The following is a 20,393-nucleotide window of genomic DNA, read 5'->3' as shown; positions in this document are numbered from 1 at the left end:
CCTCCCCCCATGTCCCCTTGGCCAGAGGCTTCTGCAGCCTTTTACTCACACAAACAAAAATAAATCTCGCTGCCGGCCTCTGAACTCTGCAAAGGCGAATTTCCCTCTGGCTCCCTGAGCGTCCTGGAGCTGCGAGGGGACTTGGCACACTCCCCACAACCTCGCTCTTTCACTCCCTGCGCATCCTGTGTCCTCCTCTCACCGGGCGGCCCGGGGAGCGGAATGGGACGTGACGACCAGCACAGGCCCTGCTCACAGCTGCCAGGAGTCTGATGGGTACAGTCTGTGAGAGCTGGGATGGTAAATGCCACATGCAAGGGGGCGCGCAGACTGGGTCACCTGCACACTGGGCATGTACACGGAGTCCCACGCAGGGTCTCGGGCCTGGCATCACCCATGTGCATACGCACACAGGGTCTCATATGGGGAGTGATCTGTGTGTTCAGACAGCCTCCCACAGTAACCCTGAAACCCGCTATCCAGTGGGGCCTGACCTGTCCCCTGCACTTAACCCGTCTGTTCCCAGGTGAGGGGGAGCGGGGGATGCCCTTGCCACAGGGGGCATGTTCTACACAGCATGCAGAATGTCATGGTGCCAGCCACTGCCTGGGAGCTTCTCTCCCTGCAGTCCCCTGGCACTAGTCTGAATTCTGAATGTGGCTGTCTCACTGCCCTTCTCCCACACCGACATTCAGAGCAGCTTGCAGCAGCTGCCATACTGCATAGCACATCCAAGCCCTCTCTAGGCCCCTCGCCCACCTGCGCTCCCTGCAAGGGCCCTGCCCACTGGAGCACCAGCTACACCTTAGTGGGTGCAGAATTAACTGGGAACCACCCAACCTCTCTGTGCTGGTGCAGATGTATGGTTTAAAAGTGCTTATACCAGTGGAGCTATTCCTGTCCAGGAGCAGGAATAATCTACACCAGCAGAAGGCACCTTTATACCAGCCTGTCTGTGTCCAGACACGGGACTGTCCCAGTGGAGCTGTGTTGGTAAGAAATCTCACCCCTCCCGGGCATAGTTACACTGGTACAAAAACTGCCTGAGTGTCAGCAGTGCAAGCTCTGAGAAGTGCTCTGCGTACAGCCCTGGGGAGGTGCTGGGGGGTGGGGGACGGCTCCCTGCTGGAAGTCCCATTAGCTCTCTCTGGCCCAGGAGTTTGGAGGCTCTGACCAGGGGGTTCAGAATTGGAGCTTGGGGGATGCGCCAGGTCGGGGACTTGCTGTGGCGAGGCCTCCTGCTCACTCTTCGCTCTGGGCTCTTACAGGCTGTGCTGAAGGATCAGAGCCAGATGCGGCAGATGGAGCTGGAGATCAGACCTGTCTTCCTGGTGCCAGACACCAACGGCTTCATCGACCATCTGAATAGCCTGAAGAAGCTGCTGGAGTGGCGGAAGTTCATCCTGGTGGTGCCCCTGATTGGTGAGTAAGGCCAGGCCGAGGTGCATGCTCCCTCCCCCCTTGCTGCTACCTGCAGTGGGTGCTGCCCCTCCAGCTGGGCAGGTCCTAGCCTCCCATGTGGAGCCCTCGGCAGGCTGACCCCCTCCATCCCGCATGGCCCCATAGTTACTTGTGTGGTCTGTTGCTGTCTTGCGGTGCCTTGGCTAGTGGTGGGCAGCGTGATGGATAACTGTGTTCATGAGCCAGCAGATGATCCCACGTGAGTTCTTGCCATTGGTGCTGGGCGGGACGGGGTGGGCCAGGGTTCACCCATGGGAGCCACGTGCCCTTTAGCGGGTCTCTTGCAGACACTCTTCTGGTCCCTGTCACTGTTGGCTCCCTTCCCACAGGGCACAGGTCTGTGGGAGGCGGGAGGGTGTTAAACGGGATTTGGAGGGAAAGGAACAGGGTGGGGGAATTGTTAAACAATCCAAGCAGACAGCTTAGCCTGGCTGAGCTGGGGCTTAGGCAGCCGGAGTAAATGGCCAGCCTGTGTCCCAGCGAAGCCCAGCCCTTCTTTTTCTCCTTATAAAGCTTGCAGTAAAACCCAAGCTGGTTCCCGTTATTGGGAAACACTCGCCTGGCAGATAGCGGCTCTGCTGCTGGGTGGTCTCCCAGGGCGGCGGAAGGTTTGGTTAGCTGCCTTCGCTCTGATGATCCGATCACACCCTGGGGTCGAGGTATCGTCCCTCTGGCCCGGCTTGCTCTAGGGCTGCAGAACTGGAGCCCCCGTGGAGGTAGCCCGAGTCCCGGGCAGTACTAGCCTGCAGCGCAGAGAATTCCTGGAGGGATGCAGAATCAGGACCAGAGCTAAGCATCTCCAGGCCAGTGCCCCAGAGAGCTGCCTGTCCCTGCCTCAGTTCCCAGCCTTGGGGCCCTAGCACCTCTTGCCTGGGTCTGTCCCAGTCTAAATGAGCAGGACTCCATGTAGCATGTGGGCAGTGGGACAAGCATACCTGTGTGAAACACTTTGGCATAGTGCACTTGGGAATGGAGGATTGCGGGCCTGGGCCCCTGCTGCCATGAGGGCCGGGAGGGGCATTCCTCTCTCGGCCTCGTGTTTGCGAGACAGGTGTCCCTGTAGGGTGCAGGGCAGTAGTGAGATCCAGGGACCCATGGGCACCCGAAGGAATTCCATAGCTCGAGCTCTGTCACCAGGAAGATGCCGTGGCCTCCTGCTCACTCGGCAATGCATGGAGGGCCATCGTCAGCACCAGGCAGTAGAGCAGGAATTCCTGTCCTGGGGGAGGATTCCTGGTTACGGCAGAGGGGGATCCATCACCTGGCTGAGTGAGCTGGCTGGCTGCCCAGCTCAGCATGGGAACCCTAGGGTGCGCAGCAGCTCGGCATTCCAGCTCCAGGGCTTTGGAAGCAAAGGGAAGGAAGCTGTCAGCCCCAGCAGAGCTTACAGAGCCCTGGGGGGTTGTGCGACCCCCGCTAACAGCACCTGAGAATGTTGGCATCCTCCCTTCAGCTCTCGTGTGGTTTGATTGAAGCTGGGTAACCCCAAGCTCCAACCAGAGGACTAGAAACCCAGTGTCCCCACCCTGCCGGAGGAGCTCCTGCCCTACAACCACAGCCCAGTCAGTCACTGGGGATCTAGGATGCTGTGGGCACTGCTTGGCTCCAGCTGCCTGCAGCCACAAGAGAAGCAGCGTAGCCTGAGCTTCTGGAGTCTAAGCCTGGCTCTGACACCACTTTCCCATTTGTGCCTCAGTTTCCCCCATGTTAGTGGGGCTGATGGGGCCTCACCCCCACGAGGCTGCCAGATCTCCTTGCTGGCTGTTAGTAAAGCATGCCGAAGCAGCAACATCTGTGGCTGTGCTGGACTTAGGTTGATTTCTCCCACGCACACAAAGGCCTGTGAATTAATTATAAAATCTGTGCCCTGGTCAGTGTGAACCCCTGGCGGAGGGAGCTGCGCTGGCCCCCAGGTACGGGAGCGGGAGGCACAGCATTCCCCTAACAGCAGAGGCGCTCGGATTGCAGGCTGCACAGAATCCTGCACCCCCGGGATGCAGCAAGGGGTTAAGTGTGCAGCTTTCCATTCACTTTGTTTCTCTTGCTCTTTAACCTGCTCCATGCTCCTCGAGCCTGACCCTGCCATGGAGAAGCCAGGCCTGGTGCAGAAGCACAAACAAGCCTCCCCTTTGAAGCCTGTTTGGTTTGGAAGCAGGAAAGCGGATTTCGGGATGGAATACCAGCTTTTCCTGTTTGATGTTCCGTTTTTGCACCACTTCCCTCACCCCCCCCGAATCCCAGCCGTGCAGTGTGTGGAAATGGCAGCAGTGGGTCTCTGGAGTCAGGAATGAGTGAGGAGTGAAGCAGCTCCATGTAGCTTTCATCTGAATACCCAGACAATGAGTGCCAGCCTCCCCCTAGAACAGAGCGATCCCACAGGCTCCCTGTGCAGTGATTCACAGCACTGGGGAGAGGCCTCAGACCCCGAACGCTCTCCCCAAGCCCCCGAGGAATGCATATTTCCCACTTGATCTCAGGGCTTTGGCTTGGAGCTTGGAAAGAATCTTCAGAAATTAAGCCATGTCTGAAAGCCAGACTGCGCACGGAGGCTCGCTCGCTCCCTCCCGTGCACAGAGCACGATCACCCACTTGCCCGTGCCCACAGTCCCACTGTCTCTCACACACGGGCTGTTTCTGGGGTGTCTCTTATTGGGAGAGGCTGTGGGCCAGGGGCTCCCAGCGCTTTCTGTCTGACAGCCCCTGTGGGCATTGCTGCGGTCTCTCGTGCTGGCAAGGGCAGCCCCCACTCTGCCCTCAGGTGCTGGCGAGGTTGAGGTTTTCCTGTCCCTTGGCACCAGTACAGAAGGCTCTAGGACTTAATCCTCAGCCAAGCAAAATGAGCAGCAGGCCTGGGAGTCGGCCTGATGCGGGGTGAGGCTCCGCGGGTCAGGAGGGCAGCATGGTGTCTCTGCCTCCCTGTGTCCCACAGGCTGGGCAGGAGGGATCTCGCTTCTCCCTCTTGCAGCCAGCCCTGCAGGGGGTTGGGGCTGTGTGCGTCGTCCTGCCTAGGGGACCAGAGCCAACTGGCAATCCCACCTCCCCCCGTGAGCCGGGGACAGTGGCTGCTGTGGGGGGCGTTGCAGGGGAGACGGCAGAGCGCGCACTGCCCACCTGTGCAGCACTTAGCCAGGTGCATTCCTCAGCAGCATCAGTGATTAGCTGCTGTAGCCGGGAGGTGGAGATGGGGCTGGATGGCCCAGCATCGTCCTCCAGCCTGCACTGCCCCGGGTCTGGCCTCCCCACAGGCTCTCTCCTGTCACGTCCCTCAGCCTGAGCTCTGAGTAAAGCGTCCAGCTCAGCGTGAGTGAGTGACAGTAGTGCCTGGACACCCCCCGGGATCCAGCCTCATTGTGCTGGGTACACTCAGAGACCCCCCCTGCCCTGAAAATCGTACAGTCCAAATAGGCAAGACAGAGCCGGGGGGGGTGGGGGAGGAGAGAAAAGCAGCAGCATTCTCCCCATTTTGCAGGTGGGCAACTGAGGCCCAGGGATGAGGTGACTTACCCAGGGTCACCTGCAGAGTCTGTGTTAGAGCCAGGAATTGAACCTGCGTCTCCTGAGTTTCAGTCCTGTGCCCTATCCATAAGGCCCTGTGGCAGGTCTGTGGCAGGCTTTGGCTGCAGTTCCCAAGAGCATCCGTCTGCATCCTAACTCCACTTCCTCTTCTCTTTTGTTTCCAAGTGATCAATGAGCTGGATGGCCTGGCCAAGGGCCCGGAACTGGAGCATCGGGCTGGGGGCCATGCCCGCCTGCTGCAGGAGAAAGCCAGGAGATCCATTGAGTTCCTGGAGGAGCGCTTTGAGAATCGCGACAACTGCATGAGGGCTCTGACTAGCCGTGGCAACGAGCTCGAATCCATCTCCTTCCGCAGCGAAGACACCACCGGCCAGCAGGTGAAGGGAGGTGCAGCCCAAAGAGGACACTGCTGGGGGGAAGCTTGCAGCACGGGCATCCCCATTTCTGCAGTGGTGATGAGGTGCTGGGCAGAGCTTCCAGGCATGTGGGCAGAGGGCATCCCAGGGCTGGAGGGCAGCTGTCCCTCACTCCCACCCAGGAACCCTCTCCACATCTCCAGCCAGATGTGCTTGGAGCTGCCCAGCCCTGGGGGTCGGTGCTGCAAGGCAGAGTTCAGCAGTTCTCTTTCCTGACATGGGTCATGTCGTCCTTCCTTCCAGGGCAACAACGACGACCTGATTCTGTCCTGCTGTCTCCATTACTGCAATGACAAGGCCAAGGACTTCATGCCCACCAACAAAGGTACAAGCACAGGGTCAGGGCCACTCACAAAGACGTGAGGGCCCACACACTGTGCCCAGGCACCTGAGAGAGAGACCTGGGCCCCACACGCCAGCCATGGACTGTGCCGGGCACCCAAGGAAGCAGAGGCTCAGGGACTTTATCACTCTGGTCCTTTTGGCTTCCCCTCCCCTCACACGGTGCTGTGTGCACGCGTCCCTCGGCACGTGCCAGAACCTGGAGCCACTGTGCTGTAGGAGCAGCCTGTGCTCAGCCCTCCTGGGAGTAGCATTCTGCTCATTGGTCAATCTATTACCAGCAGCCTCCCGCAGGATCAGGGTGCCGTGTGCTGGTGCTGATCAAACACAGCCTCTGCTTTGGGCAGCTGGCAGTCTAAGGGCTGCTCCACACAACGTTAGGCTGGCTTAACTACATCGCTCAGGGCTAGGAAAAACGTCACTCCCTGTGCAATATAATTATGCTGCCCTAAGCCCCAGTGTAGACCCCACTGTAGATTCTACTGCCTATTGGCGAGGTGGATTGACTGCAGTGCTGGAAGAACCCCTTCCAGCTCTGTGGTTAGTGCCTCCACGCCAGCGCTACCATTGCCTGTTCCCTCGGAAGTGGCACATGGCGCGTATCCCGGGGCTGTCTGCGCACGGCAATGCCCTCCCCTCCGTTTGCCCACTTGGCGTCTGGCGCCATGTACTAAAATCAGACGATCCCAGAGCTGTTTGCAGGGGCTGCTGGGACGGGAATTACATCAGCAGCTGCTCCAGAAACGCACATTTGTCAGCGCAGATTCTTAGCAGCTTAACTTGTCAGATTCACAGAGAAACCGTCACCAAATGTTTATGCGTAAATGATGCTGAATTTTAAAATCATGTGGATTATGGTGGATGGGGCCTGACAAGCTGACAGCCTCTGGTTTGTAACAAGGAGCCACGTCACCAGGCTGAGAACAGAGGATGTTTATTGTTACACATTTCTCAGTGTCCGCACAAAACCTCCTGATCCTGCTGCCAACAGATCCCTGCCCCCTCCCTCCCCCCAACGCATCAGGTCCCAGGACGCCCTCCTATGAGTCTGCCCCTCCCAACCCAGCAGATCCCAGGAGCCCACCCCTCACAACACAGCAGGTCCCTAGACACCCTCCCTTGGGCCTGCCCCTCCATGTAGCAGATCCTGGGTCCATGGTGGGCTTCCAGGGACTCTTTTTTTTCCATTCAAGCCCTGATTTGGAGGCACGGTCACAGGATCCAGCTGCTTACACCCTGTTCGCTTCCCCTGCTCCACTGTCATGTAAGCAGAGTTCCCGCAGCCCCAGCCCAGCGCGATGTGTGCAGGGCAGCTCACCCGTCTAGTGGGCGAGACCATTTCAGTTATTTCTCAGGGCTCAGCCCTAATGTTTGTGGCCCTTCAAAGGCAAAATGACTCTCAGAATGAGGTTTGGTTTTAAAGACCTTACAATGAGCACCAGTGTCCTGCTGGGACGTACGTCAGAGGCCGTATTCCTGCCCCTCAAATGTGCTGCCTGCTCTGTGCGTTCTGCTTTACACACAACCCCAGCCTGGGGCATGGCAGGGCCCTCTCCAGGGTTTGTGTGGGACGGAAGGACGGACGGACATGCTGGGGATACATACGGGGGCCAGATCTCATCTGTGATAGGGACGCAGCATGGCTGCTGTGCCAGGCCCTAGGGCTGTCTCTGGCTGGCTTCAGGGGTCAGTCGGCAGAAGTCACGAGGCTCCATCAGAAATGATCTGCTCATGAGCCGGACAGCTGAGCCACACACCACAGGTGCCAGGAGGGGTCATGCCCTGTCCAGGGCACCTGCACAGCGTGGGGACACCTTGCTGTTTGCCTTCAGTACATAGTGCTTCATAGCCCAGGTAGAATATCCTCGCCAAATACCAAAGAGCACTGCTGGGACTGTGCCCTGGGCAGAGCACGTGTCTGCAGCTGGCAGGGTTTGAGGACGGGGAGGTTGGGCCAGGCATAGGGACAGCATGAAGGAAAGAACCGAGTTGAGTGGGAGAAGCAGCCCAAGCGGGAAGAAGCAAAGAGCAGGCCGGGGCAGCATTTGGTGGAGCAGAGCTGGGTGGCTGCATGGCCGTCGTGTGCTGACAGCAGAGTTCAGGTGGTTGGCAGGGGCTGGTTAGCTCTCCCTCAGGACAGGAGCTACCCCTAAGCACACGTCCTCTCTGGTTATTGTTTCAGATGATCCAATCCGTCTGCTCAGAGAGGTGGTGCTGCTCACGGACGATCGGAACCTGCGTGTCAAGGCGCTGACCCGGAACGTGCCCGTGCGAGACATTCCCACCTTCCTTAAGTGGGCCCAGGAGGGCTGAGCGGGTGTGACTGAGGAGGAGATGTCCCTGCGTGAGTGACGCAGCGTGTTGCTGGTGGGAGAATGGCTTTCAAGGCAGCCCTGCACCACCACCACTGCCTCCCGACCCACCATTGAACAATAAACACCACGTCTTCAAAGCCAGCCCCGAATGGCTATGCTGCAAAGGGAAGGTCCCTGCTGTGGATGGGTCGTGCGGAGGCCAGGACTCTGCGGGTTGCCAGGGCCTTTGGGAAGAGTGGGGGGGCGGAGCAGGGGGGCACTGGTCCCTGGGGAAAGCTTTGGGCTAGCCCCATTGCCCTTGTCAGCATCCTTGACTGGAGAGAGCTCCCATTGGAGGCCAGTGTTCTCCTTGGAGCTGTGCTCTGAGCCGGCCAGAGGAATGGGAGCCTCCTTTCTGTTAACTGGCTACGGAAAGTGGGAGGGACCTGGCGTTGTGGCAGTTCCTGCTGGCGGTTTCCAGAGGCGCTTGTGTTCCTGCTGGAGCCCTGGCTGCACCCCCGAGACACTGAACGTGGAGGTCAGGGTCTGTCCTGCTCTCTCTGGCCATTTCGCTCACACCTTGGCTGTTCCTCTCCGCCTGTCTCGATTCTTTCATCTGTCCACTTGGCTGGCAGCTCATTGGAGCCCTAGTTGTGTCCCACGGGAGTCGGGCTGCAGCAGCCCCATCACTTCCCAACACTGGAGTCTGGGTGGAAAGTAACGGATATTTGGCTCCTTTTCCCCTTTTGAAGATGCTCTGGTCCCCTCTCCAGCACGGGGGCAGCAGGTCCTGCTCTGAGAACCTCACCACGAGCTTTAGGGTTGTCTATTGTTCAGGATCCATTGCTGCTAAGGAAAAGCATTAAATACCCAGGCTGCATTGTACCTTGATTGCTCCATACATCCTCTGCCCCACATACCTCCTGAGCCCCCTGCTCTGCTCCCCTGCCCCACACACCCTCTGCTCCTCTGCCCCATATACCTCCTGAGCCCCCTGCTCTGTTCCCCTGCCCCACATACCTCCTGAGCCCCCTGCTCTGCTCCCCTGCCCCACACACCCTCTGCTCCTCTGCCCCACATACCTCCTGAGCCCCCTGCCCCACATACCCTCTGCTCCTCTGCCCCACATACCTCCTGAGCCCCCTGCTCTGCTCCTCTGCCCCACACACCCTCTGCTCCTCTGCCCCACATACCTCCTGAGCCCCCTGCTCTGCTCCTCTCCTCTGCCCCACACAGCCTCTGCTCCTCTGCCCCATATACCTTCTGAGCCCCCTGCTCTGCTCCTCTGCCCCATATACCTCCTGGGCCCCCTGCTCTGCTCCTCTGCCCCATATACCTCCTGGGCCCCCTGCTCTGCTCCCCCCTACGAGAGGCACACCCTTAGATCCTGCCCCACACACTCCCTGCCTTGTCATGCTTGTAACCTGCTCTTAAGGCTTTGCCATTACAATAAATCTCTCCCTTGAGTCCCCCTGAGCTTGTGACAGGCCAGGCTGTGGGGTCCTGAGGGAGCTCCCAGGGGCTGTCTACGGGGCCAGAGGGACACTGACCTGACAATGGTTCCTGCTTGAGCAGCTTTGCGAGCCCCAGTTGCCCCTTCAGCATGGATGGGGAGCCCTTGAGCTGACCCCATTGGCATTGAGCCTTGTCAGGCAGCGTCGTCTCCAGAGTGGACAGGGTCCCTCGGCGCCGGGCATTGGTGCAGCTGGGGCTGAGCTCTGTCTCCTCCATGGAGCCAGGCCCTCCTAGTCAGACAGAGCCCTAGTGGGGCATCCCAGGGCGCAGAGGCTGAGGGAGCTGTAGTCACCTCCAAGCTCCTGCAGCTAGGCCAGGCCTCTGCAGAACAGCCCAGGGAGCTCTGTGGCCAGGCAGGTACCCAGCACCTTCAGGAAGGCGCAATGTTGCCCTCTCTAGGGACTTTGCTGTACTCCCAGACCTTCCCCACGCAGGGCCAGCATCTCTGCAGGAGCCCAGGGTGCGAAGGGCCCTGTGGGGGGAGTGGATGGAAGCTGGAGAGGGAGGCAGCAGGACCGAAGCCAGTGAGGCAAGCGGGGGGAACGAGAATGCAGCGCTGCTCCTGGCTGCTCAGTCCCAGGGGCATTGGGGAGGGGACGGTGCTCTCTCTGGCCTCCCTCAGAAGAGCGGGCGGCGGCTGCTTACTGGCAGACGAGGGGGTTTCTCTCGCCACCAGCAGCTCAGTCACCCCTTCCCCAGGTGCTGCCTCACCTGGGACCTTGGCGTGGGACAGGGCTGGGGCAGGGCTGAGCCCCCAGATTACAGATGCCAGGGTAGCCTGAGTCCTCCGTGCTCACCAAGCAGTGCTAGCCAGGTGCTTTGCAAAGGGCCTCGCAGCCTCACTCCAGCCCGACTTCCTGTCACAGCTCACTCCGGGGTGGCTAGGCGACAAGCCCGTGGCCCGAGGTTGGGGCTGTGACACACAGGCAGGAAGGCTGGTATTGTCCCCACGACAGCTGCTAGGGAGGTCTCCAGGCCAGAGCCTGCCTGCTGGAGCCGCTGCCGCCTGCTACTGGACACCCAACCCAGGCTCTTAGGACTAAACTGTGCCAAGGGGAGCCTGCTGGCGGGGTCTGTGCAAGGAGCTGGGGCAGGCGACGTTCGCCCATTGACTTTTCCTCAAACCGTGCTGTGTTTGAAACGTTTGTTCTGACGAACCTGCTGAACTCTGCTATTGAGCGGCCGCGGCGTCAGGGGAGAGCTGGCCAGTGAAAGGGACAGTCAGCATCAAACCGGACACCCTGGGCCCTCCCCTGGCACCCTGCTAATGGAAGGACTTGCCCCCACCATCTCCCCTGGACGCTGCTGGTGCCAGCTGCTGCTTCTCAGAGATGTCCCCTGACTGCAGGAACTGCGCTGGGACCTGACTGTACTGAGTGGTGGCAGCATGATCCACCGTGGACACATGAATGAGCAGCCAGACGCAAGGACCTGCTGGAGGCAGCTCCCGCCCTCATAGGCTCTGGGGTCCTGCTTCCCTCAGAACTGCTGGCTTTGCTCCATCCCTGACCTTTGGCTCCGGGGTGACTCTCTGGTCGTTTGCTTCACCTGGTGCCCAAGAGGCTGGGCAGAGCCTGGGCCCCGCCCCTTAGCTGGGGTTGTGTTGCTTTGTTAAGATGTTTTCTTAATAAGATTTTCCTACCAAATGCTTCTCTGGATTGCCTCGTTCTGTTCTGTTCTGTTCCCAGCTGGGGTGGGAATCGGGGCTCAGGCGCTTGCAGCCCGAGCTGGGCCCGGCCGCAGCTCCAGCCCTGGGAAACGCTGCCGAGTTTGGGGGTGGAATGGAGCTGGGCCCCCTTTCCCAGCCGGGCCAGGAGGCTCCCCAGAGAGGCCAGCAAGGGACCATTGTGCCCAGCCAGCCTGCCCTCCTGCACAGCCCAGAGCAGAGCATCTGCCCCCGCGTCCTGCAGCCAGCCCAGAATTCCTGCTCGCACCACAGTGGTGAATAGCCCATTACACACACACCCTACTCCCACAGGGGAGCCTGTTCCCCATCCCTGTACTCCACCATGCAGCAGAAACACCCACCACAGCCCTGGCTTCGAGTCCCAGGGCTGCCCTTTACCACAGCACCTCTGCCCCTAAGGGACCCTCGCTGGTGCCCCAGGATGGACCTGGAGTCAAGGTCTTAGAGCAGCGACTAGCCCCAGAGCCACGTCCCTCGTCATCCTCAACCCTCCCCAGGCTGGGCCAGCACCTGACTGTCCATCCCCCGTCTGACCCTAAGGAGCGGAGTTTGCCAGCCCCAGGCCGGGCCCATCCAGACCAAAAGAAGGAGCCGAGACCTCACGTGTTAATGTCACTTTATTGCTCATTTGGTCTTGAGTATAGAAAAGGACGGGACAAAACGCCCGTGTACAAATCAGAAGAATATACAAACTGGGCGGGGGCAGGGAGACCTGGATCCAGGCACTGGATATGTGCCCTCCCCCCGCGCTTTGGTCGCAGCTGCTGCAGCTTTGTCCCTGATGGCTGCCAGGGTGCAGGGCAGCCGGGGCCGGACTCTGGCCTGGGATTCCTGGCCCTAGCCAAGCCCTTCGGTGCCCAGGGAGCCCCTCGGTGCCCAAGTTCCTGCGCAGCTGGAAAGGGGAGGCAGGGTCAGTGTCCTGAGTCTCTGCTAGCCAGAGGCACCTGAGCTGGGCATGGACATTTGGCACTGGGAGCAGTTGGACCCAAGGCCCCTTGGAGGAGCAGCCGGTCAGGCTAAAGGCACAGTTGGTTGGAGGCCAGGAGCAGGCACTGTGGGGTGGCCACCTCGGCCTGGTGTGCAAAGGAGAAAAGACAAGGCAGGGAAAAGAGCTTCACATTATCCTGCAGGCCAGACGGGGGTGGGATGGGACCCCGCCCTGGGTCACTCACGGCAGGGCCTGGGCCCAGCCCCAACGGCTCTGGTGGCCCTGCCTGGACAGAGCAAGGAAGGCCCCAGGCAGGGCTCCGAGCGTGGCAGCACCTAGATCTTGTGCCCCATTAACCCAGGAGTGCGGGGAGGATCTGCCCGCTCAGTGCAGCCCGGCCGGCCCGAGGGTCAGAGCTCTGGGTGCTATCAGGTGGGGGGGCGCCTGCATGCAGCACCTGTCCCCATTGGCCACCAGGGCAGAGACCTAACCGCTCACCCCCTCAGTGTCATTGGCCCCTGCACCGCCCCCCACGGGCTTGAGCATAAAGCCCAGACCCCCCCCCGCCAGAGCATGGCAGAGCCCTGCTGCCCAGCGGGGCCCAGCAAGGCAGCTGCTGCCTCTCCCTGGCACAGCAAAGCAGGTGACTGAGAGATTTTGTCTTTGTCACGAGCTCCAGGACTGAGCCTCCGGGGAGCAGAGGAGAGGGGGCCTCCCACCAGAGCTGTTGGGGGGACGGGAAGACGCCCTGGCACAGGGACACGGCCCTTCAGTACAAGGAGCACAGCACGGAGAGAACAGCCCAGCCCCGCCCCCAGCCCCGCTTCACTGCCCTGCCTGCATGCTCTGCGGCCTAGAGTCCTGCTCTGCCTGGGCACCACCCATGGGAGGGGGCAGCTCTCCCGCTGCAGCCGAGGGAGGGAGGAGAGAAGGGGGGGGCCATAAAACCGCACCTGTGTCCTCATGCTTCTAGCCCACTTCCCAGCAGAGACCCCCCGAGAAACAGCAGCATGGTTCCCACCTGGGATCCCACAGAGTAGAGGGTGGGGAGGGATGGATGCATCCCAGGGGCTCAGTCTAGGGCCAGCCGGGCCCCAGATCCATGCTCCCTCCCACCAGCGATTGGGGAAGGGTGGGGGGGAGTCTCTGGGGCCAGGCTCCTCGGCAATCGCCCAGGGCAGGAATTCTCCCGTGAGGCAGCTGGGCCTGGCCTGGGTCAGGCAGGATGCTGGGGCCATCCCTGAGTACAGCGAGGGTGCGGGGGCTGCGTCTCCTCCTCAGGTGGTTGCTTTGGTTTCGGCTCAGCTAGGTGGGGCCCAGGAGGGTCTTTGGGAGCCGGGCCCAGGAGGGTCTTTGGGAGCCGGGCCCAGCTCGTCAGAGCTGGGAGAGGAGCTGCCCCAACCAGGGCTCTGCAGCAAGAGGCAAGCGCCAGGCCCAGGCTCTGGGCAGGGTTTGCTGGGCCAGGGTGTAGCGATTCCTGCAGAGGCCTCAGAAGATCAAACCCTTCTGCTGCTCCCGTTACACCCAGCAGGGATCCGGTGCTGGACAAAGCTGTGCCCACGGGCAGCTCCGTCCTGGGTGGTGGCCGCAGCTGAAGTTCTGCTCCTCCAAAGGAAGGCAGCGCCCAGCTGCTGGGACAAGCCTACTCGGGTAAGATCTGTTCCTGCTGCCCACCACCCATCCTACCAAGGGTCGAGCCAGGCAGGAAAGGCTTGCAGGCACTGACAGCCTCTCCTGGTTGTGGTGCAGCCTGTGCCCAATGGACATGACAGCCCTGGACAACTGAGGGCCCCAGTGCTTTTGCAGCAGGCTGGGCCACGCTCTCGAGACGGAGTTCAGGCTGGTGAGCAAAGCCGGGGGGATCCCAGCTGAAGGCAGCTGCGAAAGCCGATTTTCATGAGGCACAGAGTGGAGCTGCAGTTGCTTCAACAGCAAATGTCTGTCCCCCTCGCAGAGCCTTTGGCTCCCCCGGGCCTGGCGCCATTGGGAAGCTGGGCTCCGAGGGGGCCTGAACAGAGGCAGCGAGGACTGGGGGCAGGGCAGGCAGATTTAAGCAGTGGGCCTAGAGCTGGGTTATTGTGCTCGTACTGGGCCCAGCTGCAGCAGGGAGGTTGGGGGGGGGGGGGGGGGGGGGGGGAGACTGACATGGCCCTCCTTGAGTCCCAGGGAGGGGAGCGACTGGCTCCTGAGGTAGGAGGCAGGTTCACATTTTCCTTGTGCTGGGAGGCACCAGCCCCTGCTGGGCACTTGGTGGCTATGCCAGGTAAGGCAGGGGCACGGTACAGACTGCATTGTATCTGGGCACGGCTCCTGGCAGCCCTCCAGGGAGCAGCTATGAGAGGACACGCCAGGGGATGGATGCCGGGGGCCAGTAAGTGGGGTTTGATCACAGCCCTACCCCATCACCTTACTATTCGCACCAAGCCATAGCCCAGCTGTAAACAGCCCCACCCCTGTGGCATATTACTCCCAGCCCCACAACAGCACCACTTGTGTGGGACCTCCAGCTAGGGGCTTGGCCTCCCCTCGCTGTTTGGCTGGTCTGGCCTGCCCCATGAAGTGGGGGGAGGCGGAAGATCTCCATCACTGCACATTTTCAGGGAAAAAATTCCCACTCCCCAAATGCTACAGAGAGTCCATCTGAGGAGGGACCCACAGGATCTGCAGACCCGGCAGCCACGTGGCCTCTTTGGCTCTAGCTGCGGTGGGCGACCCTGGGGGTCTCAGGCCACCCCATTAGGTGGGCGAATAGCGCTCTATGGTCCGGTCGCCATGAAGCAGTGGGCCTGGACCCAGCATCTCAGCCGCCTTCTCCTGGCTCAGCCCCAGGTGCTCAGCTGTGAACCGGGCCAGCGGGTACAGGCTCTCCAGGCCCTTGGGGTCGCTGAGGAAGTGTGAGGTGTGTGACAGCAGCTCGGCCGCTTTCTCCTGCTTGAGGCCCAGCTGGTCGGCCGTGAGCCGCGCCATGGCGAAGACGCTCTCAGGGAAGTCCAGCTTGGCCTTGCCGTCGGGCCCGGCCACGTGCATCTTCATGTGGCTGATGAGGTTGCGCTGCTGGGCGAACTTGCCGCCGCACACCTGGCACTCATAGGGCTTCTCGCCCGAGTGGATGCGCATGTGCTCGGTGAGCCGGTACTGCCGGGTGAAGCGCATGCCGCAGGCGTCGCAAGCAAAGGGCTTGAGGCCCAGGTGGCTGCGCATGTGCCGCGTCATGGTGCCGCGCTGCGTGAACTTCTTGCCGCAGATGGTGCAGGGGTAGGGCCGCGTGAGCCAGTGCGTCTTCTCGTGCTGCCGCAGCGTGGCTGGGTCCTTGTAGGCCTTGTCGCAGGAGGAGCAGCGGTAGGGACGGATGATGTCGCCCAGGCTCTGGCCACCTTTGTCTAGGAAGGGGCCGGCCTGCTCCGAGGCCGCCTTGTGGTACAGCTCCTCCTCGGTGTGGGCCTCCACGTGGGCATTGAGCTGCTCCGAGCTGGGGAAGCCCTTGCCGCACGGGATGCACACGTACAGGTTGTCCCCCAGGCTCTCGGGCTCGTAGGCCAGGTGGCTGCAGTAGGGGCCCAGGGTGCCCCCGGGGGATGGGCCCTCGCTGCTGCCCGTGTCCTCGCTGGTGCTGTTGTCGTTCTCCATCTCGTTGCTCTCGATGCTGGGGTAGCGGGACTGCGGGGGCGACTCGGCCTTCTCCTCCCGCTCAGGCTCTTTCTCCGCCTCACACTCCTCCAGGTAGCTGCCCGGGGGCTCGTGCTTCATCCAGCGGTACAGGAAGTCGCGGCCTTCGGCCCGGGCAAGGGACTCGGCACAGGGCGGGCTGCCACGGAAGCGCTCCGCGGGGTGAATCACGCCTTCGCCCACCTGGGGAGGGTCTTTGTAGGCAGAGCTGTGGTTGGCCAGCAGGGAAGCGCTGCCCGGGGGGCTGTCGTGCCTGGGGGGCAGCAAGGGCTCCCTGCTGTCCCCCGGGTGGAGTCTGTCTGTGGGCAGCAGCTGGGAGGAAGGGCTGGTGGGGCTCTTTTTGGAGAGGTCCAGGCCGCAGGGGGGGGAGCAGTGCCTCTCGGGTGGGCACAGCCCAGGCTGGTGCAGGGCGGTGCCCTGGGAGGCAGAGGCATAGAGCTCCCCGCACTGGGTGCTGTGGGGCTCTCCAGGCTGCAGGTCCACAGGCCGGGGGGCAGCCGAGTAGCAGGTCTGGATGACGGGGGTGGCGGCCCGCAGCCCCCTGGCCATCTTGCCGTAGGGGCTGTAGCCGCCTCGCAGGTGGCAGTACTTGCCCGTCCGCTTCAGCTTCTTCTTGCACAAAGCCACCAGGGCCGGCACCTGCAGGTAGCTGGCGGCCGCCAGCACGGCGCCCAGGCCCTGCTCGCCCGGCTCGCACTCGCCCAGGCGGCCGGTGTAGATGAAGTCCAGCACCAGGCGGAAGATGCCCGGGCTCACCATCTCGTGGTCCAGGTTGAGCAGGTTGTCGTGCACCACCAGCGACTTCAGGTAGACGCTGCTGGCCGCCAGGATGTTCTTGTGCGCGCGGAACAGCGCGTTCTGCACCACGATGATCACGTCGCACAGGAAGCCCTTGGCCCGCTGCGTGTTGAGTTGCAGAAGCAGCTGTCTGGAGTGGCTCGGCATCTCCATGGCCTCCAGCATGGGGCTCCCCCCGCCACCTGCAAGACACACACGGTGAGGGGCGCCAGGCTGGCGGCCGGCCCGGCCGGGTCCAGCGCGCGGCCTAATTTAGGCAAAACATCCCCGCCCCCTGCCCGCTGCGCAAGGGCCTTGGAATGCAGCGGCGGGCGCTGCCCGGGGAGGGAGCCGGGCCCCGCCGTCCGACCTGCCGCCCCCCGGGGAGCCCCCAGCCGGAGCAGCGGGGACCTCGGGCCGCCGGCCCCACACGCGCCTGCCCCCAGGGCCCAGCGAGGCGGCAGGAGGCCGGCTCCCAGCGCCAGGACCTGCGCCGAGTCGGCGGCCGCCCCAGCTAGCGCCCGGCCTCGCTGCGCCCTTCGCGGCTCCCCGCCGGCTGCTGGGTCTCGGCTGCGGCTGGGAGCCGAGGCAGTTGCGCTCTCGGAGCTGCGCCACTTAGACGGGGCGAGGGCGCCGCGCCGCCGGCCGCAGCGGGAAGCCCCAGCCCCAGCCCCGGGATGCGGAGCTGCCAGGGCCCAGCCGCTACCTGGGGCGGAGCGGGCGAGTCCTGCCGGGGAGCCGGGGCTGCGCCGCCTCCTCTGCGCACTGCCTGCTGCGCTGCCTTGTGCCACCCCTTATATCGGGGCTTCTCTGCGCGGCCGGGCGGGGGAGGGGAGGGGGCAAAGCCCCTGCCGGCGCTGGGAGAAGGTGACATCACTCCCTCCGCTTCCAGCGCCGCCTGCGAGCCCAGCCCCACCTGAGCGGGGGGCGGAGGGGCCAGGCCACCTGCGGCTCCCCGGCCGGGCCACCTCTGCCCCCATCCTGCCCCCTCCCGCCTTGGGCGCACCCGCTGCTGCCTGCGGCCGCCGGCCCCTCCCCAGCGCCCGGGGGGAAGCTCCGCTTCTGATCCCAAACTCGACGAGCGGGGCCCGGGCTCCAGGGCTGCTTGGGGGGCCCGGAGCCCCTCGCCTTCCGGCCCTGCTTTCTCCTGCCTCCCTGGCGCGCCCCAATTCTAGCCGCCACCGGCGATTTTCGCACCAGGAGGCCCCGAAGCCAGCGAAGGAGCCGGGCCGGGCTTCCCCGACTCGCCCCTGCCCGGGCTGGCTTGCTGGGGAGAACAAGCGGCCCCCAGAGGAGCGGGGCCCCTTTCCCCGGGCCCAGGCCGGGACAGGCCGCACTGCGCGGGGCCACTCGAGAGAGCCAGGGCAAGGGAGGGGAAGTCGCTGCTGGCCGGGTCGGCCTTGCCTGTGCCGGGATGGCCGGAGCCCTAGACACGGGCCGGGTCCGCAGCGAGCGGGGCCCGGCTGGCGCACTTGCTGTGGCGGGGAGAGCGAGGGGCGGCTCCCCTGGGAGGCGAAGGAGCTGTGGGTGCGCCAGGGCCAACTGGGCTCGGGCAGTGCGAGCCCGAGGGCGGGCGGGGAAGGGCCGGGCTGGAGCCGAGACCCGCCGGGGGAGCCAAACTTCGCCATTTTACAGCATCCTTGGGCAGAGGCGCTGGACGGATGTTTCATGGGGCGCTGAGAGCCACGAAACCCTCTGCACGATGGAAACCACTTCAAATGCAGCAACCCCGCAGCCCTGGGTCCAGCCCCTCTGTCCCTGGGCCTGCAGCGGAGCCGGGGAGGAGGCAAAGGGGCTGGAGAAGAGAGACCGGCCTAGGGGCCAGTCCCCGCCCGCTGGCAGCCCCGGCGGGACCCGCTGTCTGCCCGCGGGGATCGGTCCCCTCCTGCAGACCCGCGTGGGGAAGTCCCAGGCCAGCTCTGCTGGTGGCCAGCGGGACTCCCGTCCATGGGCTTGTCGGGGAGCCGCGAGCACCGAGGGCAGGGCCCGGCCCGCACCTGGGCGAGAACCTCTGGGGGACCTGCCGGCTCTGGGGTCAGGGACACGCAGGGCCCAGCGCTGGCTCCGCGGGACCTCGCCCTCAACTCCCCTCCCGGTCTCTGGCTGCGGCGCTTGCAGGGCGCTGGAACAATGTGGGTAGCGGGGTGCTGAGAGCCAGGGAACCAAACTGTAACCCTGCTTCTGATGGAGCCACTTCAAGCCGGGGGGTGGCAGCGCCCCCAGCACCCGACTTCCAGCACCTCCGGCCGCTTTGCCACCCCCCGCAGGGACCGACCCTTCCTCCTCTGCTCTCGGAGCCAGGCGCCCCGCGAGCGGCCCGGCCCCAGGGCTGCGCTCCCGGTTCCCTGCAAAGCGCCCGCTGCCTCGGGCGGCCGCGGCTCAGCCCCCCGGCGCCCCCTGCCCGGCTTTATGCGGTCGCATCCCGGGAGGGACCCAGCCGTGCTCCGGGCCGCCCCTTCCCCGGTTCCGTGCTGCACTGCAGGATGAGTGGGGGCCCCGGCCAAGTGAGCGCCCGCCCTGCTCCCGGGGCACGGGCAGAAGCCCCCGGCACAGGCTCCATCCTGCCCCGGCCCGGCCCGCGGTACCTGGGGGCTCCGTCGCTTCCGCCAGCCAGCCGAGGTCTCTGCGGACTCTCATGTCCCCTGAGCAGCGGCCTCAGCCCCTGGGTCCCCGCCGTGCGCTCCCCGCCGCCAGCCGGCGCCTCCGGCCCATGCCAGCTCCACGGGCTGTGCTGCCAAGGCGCTGCCTCCCTCGGCGCTCGCTGCGCCCTGCGTGCCAGGCCCGGCGGCCGCTCCGGGGCGCAGCGCAGGAGACAGCATGTGCCGCCGGCGCACGGCTAGGCGCAAAGGTAAAGCCCGGGCTGCGAACTCCCACTGACCCCGGCCTGAACTCCGCTCAGCGCCAGCGCCTGTTAAAGGGATAGCAGCTGATTTCCTCCTCCCCTCGGCTCCCCGGGCGGGGCCGGGCGAGCGGGCCCCAGCAGCAGGGGGAGGAGCGGGGTCCTGGACGGCTCCCCACGGAGCTGTCCCGGGGACCCCTGCCCGCGGCGGGAAGGAAAAGCCCCGCGCGTCTCCGGGACCGGCCTGCCCGGATCCCGCCTCCTAAGCGTCCGCCCGGCGCGGGAATTTAACCCGCTTCGTCTGCCTGCGGGGTGGGGGGCGGCCCCGGGCCGCTGGGCTGGGAGGGGCCCGTTGGGAAGGTGAAAGTATCAGCGCCAGGTCCGCGCACGGCTCCCCGGCGGCCCCTTCCCCTCCGGCCCCGACTCCCGCAGAGGGAGAGCGCCCAAGCGAGCCCCGGAGCCCGGCTCCCGTCCCGGATGCCTGGGTGAGTCTATCGGGGGCCGGGGAGCGGCGCGTTCCCCCAGGTTTCCTGCTCCCGCCGCGGGGCACTTCCAGCTGCGGATAAACGGCGCTAGTCCTGCACAGGATGAGCCCGAAGGGCGCCGGGGAGCGGGTCCCGCGGGGGGATGGGGACGGGAACGGAGCTGGGCTCCCCCTTTAGTCTCGGATGTGGCTCCCGGCGGTCTATCGCTCTGGGAACCCGCCCCCCCCCCCCCCCCCGACTGCTGGCTGTTCCCCGTGGCCGGGTGCTGGCTTTGCTCCATCCCTGCCCTTTGGCTCCGGGGTGACTCTCTGGTCGTTTGCTTCACCTGGTGCCCAAGAGGCTGGGCAGAGCCTGGGCCCCGCCCCTTAGCTGGGGTTGTGTTGCTTTGTTAAGATGTTTTCTTAATAAGTTTTTCCTACCAAATGCTTCTCTGGATTGCCTCGTTCTGTTCTGTTCTGTTCCCAGCT

The 20,393-nt window shown here is 63.7% G+C and overlaps 2 protein-coding genes across 6 annotated transcripts in view; one reads left to right on the top strand and one right to left on the bottom strand.

Annotated features, from left to right (window-relative positions):
- Nucleotides 1-11,192, top strand: part of SMG6 (SMG6 nonsense mediated mRNA decay factor) — a 149,185-nt gene extending 137,993 nt beyond the window's left edge. For all 4 annotated transcript variants that reach the window (XM_065573418.1, XM_024105968.3, XM_008169011.4 and 1 more), the window contains exons 16-19: nt 1,269-1,422; nt 5,143-5,354; nt 5,637-5,718; nt 7,918-11,192. In XM_065573418.1, coding sequence (XP_065429490.1) covers nt 1,269-1,422; nt 5,143-5,354; nt 5,637-5,718; nt 7,918-8,048 — 579 coding nt within the window. In that variant the 3' untranslated portion in view covers nt 8,049-11,192. The remainder of the gene's footprint in view (nt 1-1,268; nt 1,423-5,142; nt 5,355-5,636; nt 5,719-7,917) is intronic.
- Nucleotides 11,193-11,830: 638 nt separating this feature from the next.
- LOC101937435 (HIC ZBTB transcriptional repressor 1) lies at nt 11,831-19,854 on the bottom strand. 2 transcript variants are annotated; one of them, XM_005313987.4, is made up of 2 exons: nt 19,188-19,854; nt 11,831-16,805 (listed from the first exon to the last, which is right to left on the bottom strand). In XM_005313987.4, exons 1-2 carry the CDS (start codon nt 19,237-19,239, stop codon nt 14,896-14,898), a joined length of 1,962 nt encoding a protein of 653 aa, XP_005314044.2. In that variant the 5' UTR covers nt 19,240-19,854; the 3' UTR covers nt 11,831-14,895. The 2 variants fall into 2 exon arrangements, with proteins under 2 accessions (XP_005314044.2, XP_065429498.1); XM_065573426.1 differs by lacking the exon at nt 19,188-19,854 and adding an exon at nt 17,309-17,584.
- Nucleotides 19,855-20,393: the final 539 nt, after the last annotated feature.

The sequence above is a fragment of the Chrysemys picta genome, chromosome 19 (genome assembly GCF_011386835.1).
Source record: "Chrysemys picta bellii isolate R12L10 chromosome 19, ASM1138683v2, whole genome shotgun sequence".
NCBI classification, from domain to species: domain Eukaryota; kingdom Metazoa; phylum Chordata; order Testudines; family Emydidae; genus Chrysemys; species Chrysemys picta.
This window is presented reverse-complemented; position numbering and strand designations above follow the sequence as displayed.